General features: G+C 47.5%; 2 protein-coding genes and 1 long non-coding RNA gene across 6 annotated transcripts in view; 2 read left to right on the top strand and 1 right to left on the bottom strand.

The window, feature by feature from the left end:
• Window positions 1–1698: 1698 nt before the first annotated feature.
• On the bottom strand, window positions 1699–6048 carry LOC306817697 (tetraspanin-8-like). Its single transcript, XM_079334785.1, has 9 exons — window positions 5593–6048; window positions 4238–4306; window positions 4003–4119; window positions 3701–3775; window positions 3422–3517; window positions 2770–2883; window positions 2643–2675; window positions 2470–2553; window positions 1699–2242 (listed from the first exon to the last, which is right to left on the bottom strand). The coding sequence occupies exons 1-9, from the start codon at window positions 5650–5652 to the stop codon at window positions 2072–2074; spliced, it is 819 nt and encodes a 272-aa protein (XP_079190911.1). The 5' UTR covers window positions 5653–6048; the 3' UTR covers window positions 1699–2071.
• LOC306817707 lies at window positions 2180–3504 on the top strand. Its single transcript, XR_013778056.1, has 3 exons — window positions 2180–2265; window positions 2448–2576; window positions 3425–3504. It is a non-coding gene; the product is annotated as an uncharacterized lncRNA (long non-coding RNA).
• ptprr (protein tyrosine phosphatase receptor type R) overlaps window positions 4054–8744 on the top strand; it is a 22107-nt gene continuing 17416 nt past the window's right edge. Inside the window, exons 1-2 of one of the 4 annotated variants that reach the window (XM_079334769.1) lie at window positions 4054–4145; window positions 8070–8414. In XM_079334769.1, coding sequence (XP_079190895.1) covers window positions 8333–8414 — 82 coding nt within the window. In that variant the 5' untranslated portion in view covers window positions 4054–4145; window positions 8070–8332. Of the gene's footprint in view, window positions 4146–7144; window positions 8415–8744 lie in introns of those variants that run through there. The other 3 variants (XM_079334767.1, XM_079334766.1, XM_079334768.1) reach the window with 3 other exon arrangements.

Here is an 8744-nt window from a genome sequence, read left to right on the forward strand (position 1 = left end):
TTATTTCTACAAGTTTGAGCTCACAGCAGGACGATCAACCAGGATACAAAGAAAAGATTTAAAAAAAGTCACTCTCCCTTTTCTCCAGTTTTACTCTTTTACTGGCTTCTTCCCCTTTTCACAACACAAATATTCCAGTTCTGCCCAACTCCACAATTCATCTCAAAGGCCTTGAAATTACAGAGCTCGGTTTTTCAAAATAAAAGCCTTCTGGTAACCTCTTCCAGGGAGGTGTGCATCATGGAGGGACGATTCCAGTTGAAGGCAGGAGGAGACAGAAACAGAAGATGCTCTGCTACATTCACAGGTAAAGGATAATTATCTTTGGAAATATATCTATAGATTTCATTAGTAAACAAGCAGCGCCCCCTTCAGGCGGACTTAGAGAAAGAATAGTTGTGTAAAGCTCTTTCCTGTCAGAATTACTGCAGTTAAAAATATTGCAGTGACTGACGTTTATTTAAGGCCATTTGCTGATTATTTTGCAATAAAGTTTTAAAAAGTGCATTTTTTTATTTGCATTGTGTAAAAGTTCATGAGCGCAAAATAATCTTCAGGAACATCGCGCCAAAAAGAAAAAAGGTTTTGAGGATACTTTAGGAACAAACAAAGTTTGGCTCTGTCTTGTTTTCTGAAGCCCGGCGTACACGCTGGCGTACACGCTGGCGTACACGCTGGCGTACACGCTGGCGTACACGCTGGCGTACACGCTGGCGTACACGCTGGCGTACACGCTGGCGGACACGCTGGCGGACACGCTGGCGTACACGCTGGCGTACACGCTGGCGTACACGCTGGCGTACACGCTGGCGGACACGCTGGCGGACACGCTGGCGGACACGCTGGCGGACACGCTGGCGGACACGCTGGCGTACACGCTGGCGTACACGCTGGCGGACACGCTGGCGTACACGCTGGCGGACACGCTGGCGGACACGCTGGCGTACACGCTGGCGGACACGCTGGCGTACACGCTGGCGTACACGCTGGCGTACACGCTGGCGGACACGCTGGCGTACACGCTGGCGTACACGCTGGCGGACACGCTGGCGTACACGCTGGCGGACACGCTGGCGTACACGCTGGCGTACACGCTGGCGTACACGCTGGCGGACACGCTGGCGGACACGCTGGCGTACACGCTGGCGGACACGCTGGCGGACACGCTGGCGTACACGCTGGCGGACACGCTGGCGTACACGCTGGCGTACACGCTGGCGGACACGCTGGCGGACACGCTGGCGGACACGCTGGCGGACACGCTGGCGGACACGCTGGCGGACACGCTGGCGTACACGCTGGCGTACACGCTGGCGGACACGCTGGCGTACACGCTGGCGGACACGCTGGCGGACACGCTGGCGGACACGCTGGCGGACACGCTGGCGGACACGCTGGCGTACACGCTGGCGGACACGCTGGCGGACACGCTGGCGGACACGCTGGCGTACACGCTGTGATTCTGTTTGGAAGTCGGGACGCATTTGGGCCCGTTCGCTCGGCGCCAGTCGTGCAGTGATCACCGTTCAAATCACCCGATGAGTCGGAGGAATTTCTCGCACAGCGAGCAGAGTCATGAGGCTGCTACGCTTTTCTCCGATGGTACGCGAGCACGCCGGGCTTCAGACTCTCAGCTCCTCTTTTCTTTGATCAATTTTAGAGGCATAACGGTTTTTTTTTCCAGGAAAGTTTTTCCAGTTATGAAAAGAAATACAGTACAAAATGTAACTTGTAGGGTCTGATTGTTTTCCTCGAGGAACTGTTCGGGCGCCGATGCTAAAAAATGTGTTGCATGAAAAACAGTTGATTATGGAATGAATAAGCTCCGCCCCCCCACACTGTCTACTTGTAGCTGTTTTGAGATGAATAAAGATGAGCTGCAGGTTCATTAAAGCTGCGAGCGATAAGGAAAGCCAGTGGTGTTTTAGTTCCAGTTTCCGTCACGTTCTGTGACTCCTCATAGTTACGTAAGGCACGACGTCGCCTAAAAAAACATAATCAACAAACAGAGAAAGGTCGTAAACTTGTCGGGACCCTGAACATGAGGCTACAGACGGAGAGAGGCGGCGCTCTAGTACGGCGGAGGATGCTGCAGCTCCTGGTACTTGGGTGGAGGGTTCTGCAGCTCCTGGTACTTGGGCATTGACGGGGCGAAGATGGCGGGGACGGACAGCACCACGGTGGCTCTGTTGGGATGACGCATCTGATGGATGATGAGGGAGGACAGAGCGAGGCCGAGCAGCTGCAGGAAGGAAACACCGACAGGTGAGCAACACGTTTACACCATGAGCAGCTTATTTACTGAAATATGATCCAACGTCATGTGACTAGGACTGCTGTTTCTGTTTCTGTGCCGTCTTTGTAATGCTGACCCCTGGTGTTTAACATGGGTACTGCAGTCTAAACTGTAAACAGGACGTTCTCCTTTCCTGCATTAGAGAAAACAGCAGAAAGAAAATGTGCGCTCACCGCCAGGGTGGCCAGAGAGAAGATGACGGCGATCACGATGTCGACCATCATCAGCACGTAGCCCATGATGATGGGGAAGCAGGTCTGCAGACGAGACGAGAGAAAAGGTGAGGAGGAGTTTTATATGGAACAGGAGACAAACGTGACAGTGAACGTTTGAGCGGCGTGCTCACCTTGGAGTGGATCGTCTTCTTCGGCATGAACGACTGTCAGGAGAGAGACGAGGATTACTTTAAATCTGCTCGTGTCGGAGCTCAGCGTGAACGTGTGTGTGTGTGTGTGTGTGTGTGTGTTACTCACGCTGTAGGTGACGGTCTGACACTCGCCCTGCACCTCCTCCTCATCATTACAGTCACACGAGTCAGGGATGTCGCTGCTCCAGTCGGTGTAGCTGAACAGGCCGCAGCACCTCACCTACACAGAAGAAGGAGGAGGTCGTTAACAGAAGGGCGCCACATGACCAACCACCGACGACGACTTTGAGTGAAGCTCGAACATGAAACCAGGACACGCAGTCTAAAGTAGGACGGTGGTTTCTTCATTCAGGGTGGGAAGTTTGCCCGACCACAGACCTTTAGAAACAACAACCTGGGTTTGCTTTGACATGTGAAAGTCCTTTTATGATGAAAATGTCAACTCGACTTTTCACACATGAAAGGATGAAGCACAAAGAACGACAAACAGGAAATGAAAAACACGGAAGTCTGAACAGGGAGGATTAAATAGTTAAAGCGAGTGGTGAAGAGAAGTTTGTTTGTTCCTCCGGCTTGCCGTACTCTGACTTCCGCCTGACAACACACCTGGGAATCAACCAACCAATCAGGTGGCTCAGACCACACCTGGCCGACATGTAAAAGCTCTGAGAGATAAAAAACTGGTCTGACAACCGCAAACTGTGTGTGTGTGTGTGTGTGTGTGTGTGTGTGTGTGTGTGTGTGTGTGTGTGTGTTACCAGTTCCTGCAGCTTGTTGGCCATGTCCTGGGCTTCTTGTGGAGCTGTGTTCAGAGGAACCATCTGTTGGAACTTCTCCCTCAGAACTGGCTCCATCTACACACAAACACAGTTTCCATGAACACGGCGAGGAGACGAACAATTTTAACCCTTTAACGGGCCGACAGTTTGAAAAACATTTAGCTGTAAATTCAACCTTTAAATCTGATTATTCAAAGTGCCATAAATTCAGATTTCAATCTCGTCGTCTTTGCAGAAAAACGGCGTCTGAACCGTTACCTGTGGGCGGCTGGAGGCGAGGACGATGCCGGCACGGAGCAGCATCAGCGATCCAATGACCATACAAACCAAGAACTGCAGAGACAGAACACATGTCAAGATCAGAGAGGGTTTCACACTTTACCGTTCTGCTCAGCTGATCATGTGGTTTCCCACGCCAGATGACCTAAATCTGGAACTTTCTTCGAAGTGACCCATTGTTCAATCATCTGATTGGGTAATAAAACACGGCTCAGTTCCTTTTTTTTTCCTGCAGTTTCATCACTCTGTAACTCCCATGTGCTTCCTAAGTCTGTACTCACCGCGATCATGCAACCTTTGTTCTCCTTGTGGGCCCCGTAGGCTCCCAAAATGGCGATGATCATTGTGATGGCGCCCACAATATACAGGAGCAGTAGGCCGGTAGTCCGACCCTCCAACTGGACGCAGAAAGGATGACATACAGGTAGACAATATTTAGAAACGTTTTTTTAAACAGAGATTTATATATTTATGTTTTGGCGAGTTGTTGGCAAAATCCCGTGAAAGAGCGCTTACATCGCCTCCATTAATGTTCGTGGCGACCTGAGACAGCAGAGCGAGCCCGATGATGACGCCGCCAACAATCTGAAACACAAAACAAACCATTGAAAACAACTGAATTACAGTTTGGTTGATCAGAAACAAGAAGAATCAAACGAGGGCCACTTTGGATGAGTCAGCAAATTTACTGATATTCATTTGAATTCGCACAAAAACACTTTGGTGAGACTGAAGCTCCTCCTCCTTCTCCTTTACTTATGTTTGCATCGTTAGAACTAAAAGCTTCAAACAAGCCGTTTCACAACACAAAGAATAATGAGAACATTACATTTAATAATGTGTTCAAAATGTCTTTAAGTAATCCTTCACATTTTAATGATGACACTGCTGCGGTTTGGTTATTGGCCTCGTGTGGTTTTGTTACAGTTCTGTAAATTCATTATGAAACCAAAGTGCGGAAATGACAAATGTCGGTCTCTGGCTGAGATTACAGACGCCACAGTTACATAAAGAGGAATTACAGACACTTTCAAAATGGCACGGTTGAGAATACTGATTTATATTTTAAATCAACCATCACATGAAAGTATCCACATCCCAAAAACAACAGGACACGGTGAGGGGATCAAACCAACACCCATGTTTGAGCTGGAAAAAGTGAAAGGTTTTTTTTTTAATCCCTTTAATCAGACTAACTCAAACTGAGCTCATGACATTAAAACACATCCAAAAAATAAACTCATCTTAAATGGCTCAAATTAAACCAAAAAGTTCAAATTTATAAATTTCATAATTGTTTTTGTCATCTAACAAAGAAACAATAAACCCCCTTTTATTATTATTTTTATTTAGCAAAACTAGCCAAACTAAAGCAGGAAGACTGTAACATATATTATAAGATACTTTAAAATACTTTTTTTTTTGGGGGGGGGGGCAATTATAAGCTACAGACGCTAATCAGATAAAATGACATAATTTCATAGTCACAGATATTAATTTAACTATATAAAAACACGTTTTAATGTCGCTCTCTTGACAAGAGCTAAACTTTAAATTCGATTACTTACGAACAACTATTCGATTATTAACTCGTCCAGCTACTTTTAAAAGGTGAGAAGTTTAAATTGTCATTCTGACAAAGTTATTTTCTTCAATAAAACCTGTTTGCTAAGAGAACCTTCCACACGGTGAGGTTTTATATATATTCATAAAGAGAACTTAAAATATGTTTAAAGACAAGTCACGACAGGTCGAGTTCACCTCAACGGTTACTGCGCACTTTCTATTCCTCCTTTGATCTCCCGAACAGAACGTTGGATAAAGCGCCGCCATTTTTGTTCGGTTTCTGTTATAACAGTTGTCGAACTCACCGCGAAGAAGACGTTGAAGACGGTGAAGATGCGTTTGAGGCAGGAATTGACCTGAGTCATGATTGCGATATAAAAAAGTCGAGATTAATCGATAAGTGTTCGGGTCCTGAAACGCTCCGGGAGAAGTCCAGTCACAGTGAATACGGAGGGGGAGGGTGCGTTGGTTTTAGCTGAACGGAGAGCCCGCTCTGTGGAGGGCGGAGGGAGGGACTTACAGTAAACTGCGAGAGGACGGAGGAGCCGACGCTGGGATGTCAGGGGCGGTGTTTATGGAGAAGGAGGGGGAGAGAAAGTCTCCATTCCGGGAACATCAATGGAAAATTCCTGTTCCAGTGTTTGGGATTAAACGGACGGGCAATGCCCAGACATGAATCTCTACAAAGACAAGAAAGAATTCAGATCCCGGAAATGACTGGTAGCTTCACTGGCACTCATTAATACCGACGTTGTTTTTTTCATACTTTTGTTTTAGATGAATGAATCCGTCACTTACTGCACATCGTCTACTTTAAAGATGGACTATGTAAGTTTTTTTAGACAAATGTGAAAGTTGTTGGAGAAGTGGACGGATTCTTTAACATCTGCGTAGACTAATGTGCAGGATCAGTTTGACAGTTAGCTTAATGACATAATTGATAATATTTAATATTATTTCTGATCATGTCAGGCTGACCTGTATGGGATGGATGAGCAAGTAAAGAGTGACAAAAGACTTCAAGATTAAAGTAAACATGATGAGAATATGACAAACACACAGGAATTCTCTTAAACCACAAAATGAACATCTGTTTCACTTCTCCTTCCCTGGAAGCCCATGTGGGTAAATAAACCAGTCATGACAAGCGCTGTCTCATGCATGCACCTCATTCATTTAACCAACAGAGGGCGCTCCATTTACTCAGTTCAGCCTGCAAACTTAACAGTAGTCATTTTGACCCCTCTGTGCCCTGGAACACACTTTAAACACTTTAAAATACAGATGCATATCAGAAAGGAAATCTGGAAGCTACGAACACTAGTTTAGACCTTCCAGCGCCTGTACCAGACCAGTTAAAGGAACCTTAAAAAAACTCAATGTATTATTTTGACTTCTTAACCACAGAGAAGTCAAAATAGGAACATATTCTGCTGAAATTGTGTCCAATCAAAAGCATCAATTGAACCCAATTAAAACCTTTCTACCACTTTCTTGAGTAACATTTTTAGTTTTTAAACTAAAAAATCCTGGGAGTCCCCCGTGTGTTCCTGCAGGGGGCGCTGGAGTCCCCCGTGTGTCCCTGCAGGGGGCGCTGGAGTCCCCCGTGTGTTCCTGCAGGGGGCGCTGGAGTCCCCCGTGTGTTCCTGCAGGGGGCGCTGGAGTCCCCCGTGTGTCCCTGCAGGGGGCGCTGGAGTCCCCCGTGTGTTCCTGCAGGGGGCGCTGGAGTCCCCCGTGTGTTCCTGCAGGGGGCGCTGGAGTCCCCCGTGTGTTCCTGCAGGGGGCGCTGGAGTCCCCCGTGTCTCCGTGCTGGAAATGCTGTCACAGGCTAACTTTGAGTCAAGCTAACGACAGGCTGAGAGCTGAGGCGGGTTTTAAGCCTCCTGACAAACCGTTACACGGCGCCCACCTGTCAATCAGCTCAGCTACACGCCTTATTGTGAATAACTCTGATCCTTCATCCAATCAAAACTGCTGAGTCATCAAAACATTCCCCCCGTACAGTGTGTGTGGATGGAGACATGAGCTAATCACACCTATTTGGTTTTTTGAAGCAGGCTGTAAACATGTTCATGTCTGCTGTAAAAACAGGCTGTTTGAATGGGTGTGTATGTGACTTCCTGTGCTGCTGCAGCCAGCCTCTAGTGGACACTCCAGGTACTGCAGCCAGCCTCTAGTGGACACTCCAGGAACTGCAGCCAGCCTCTAGTGGACACTCCAGGAACTGCAGCCAGCCTCTAGTGGACACTCCAGGTACTGCAGCCAGCCTCTAGTGGACACTCCAGGAACTGCAGCCAGCCTCTAGTGGACACTCCAGGTACTGCAGCCAGCCTCTAGTGGACACTCCAGGAACTGCAGCCAGCCTCTAGTGGACACTCCAGGAACTGCAGCCAGCCTCTAGTGGACACTCCAGGAACTGCATGATGTTACACTTCAGCACCACCCTGAGAGGAGGTTGCTTCTTGAACCTTATTAATATTGATCAATAAGACTATTTTGTAGTCTTGGACATTAAATACAACATATCTCAGTTAGTTCTTATTTGAAAAAATTTGAAGACAAATAAAAATAGACATTAGGTCTTAAAATATGAATGACTAATCCTCCTCTACTTCTCTTCCTCACCACGCCCCCTGTCCTCCCCTTCCTCCTCCCGCTCATCATCATCATCATCATCGTCATCATCGTCGCTTGTATTCACCTGAATCTCTTCTAACCACACACCTCTCCGTCCTCACTGAACCTCACATGGAGGAAACCTCTGCTTCTCCCTGGGCTGCAGCTGCTGCAGAGCGGCTGTTCGTCCTGTAGCCAGGCCGCTGTAGGACACCGCTGCCCGGGAAGGAGCGTCGCGGGGGGCCGGGGAAGTGCCGTTGCGGATCTCCGGAGCTCCTGCGGCAGCGTCTCCTCCCTTCATGCTGCATGCTGCGGATCCACGGCTACATGCAAGGGAATACACCATCTGCTTTCCTCGATGCATTATTCCAGCGGTGAGAGAAGCTGCAGGAGCCGCTCTAGTTAAGTGTGAGCTGCAGAAAAGGAAGGATGAGTCGAAGAAGAGGACGAGGAGGATGCCTCAGCATGTTTCTTTTCTTAAATCTGATGTGGACACAGCTGCTGATCACAGGTATGTTGTCTGTACTGACAGCCTGTTTTTAGTTTTAAAACTCGTATCTGCCATTCACCTTAAAATACCCTACAATGATCCTCAACTGCAGCGCGTGCCTGTCTGCAGACTAACTGAATGTGATCAAATGAGTGAATTAACCTTCACATTCATATAAGGGATGTTAGTTAGAGCTTGTATGTAAGGCCTTGAAAGCAGTCCGTTTCTGCAGTGTGTTATTACAATCCTAGCTGTAATTACCGTTCCCATATTATTATAGATATATACTTTATAATAAAATCTAATAATATATTTTAATAAAATGAAGACAGCCAGATTAATGAATGAGCT

The sequence above is a fragment of the Symphodus melops genome (assembly GCF_947650265.1).
Source record: "Symphodus melops genome assembly, chromosome: 22".
Classification (NCBI taxonomy): domain Eukaryota; kingdom Metazoa; phylum Chordata; class Actinopteri; order Labriformes; family Labridae; genus Symphodus; species Symphodus melops.

Coding starts and splice junctions, on each gene's coding strand:
- LOC306817697 (XM_079334785.1), bottom strand. CDS start 5,652: ATGACTCAGGTCAATTCCTGCCTCAAACGCATCTTCACCGTCTTCAAC. Junction 4,120..4,237: donor CGAACATTAATGGAGGCGAT/GTAAGCGCTCTT, acceptor TTCTGCGTCCAG/TTGGAGGGTCGGACTACCGG. Junction 3,776..4,002: donor ACAAAGGTTGCATGATCGCG/GTGAGTACAGAC, acceptor CTGTCTCTGCAG/TTCTTGGTTTGTATGGTCAT.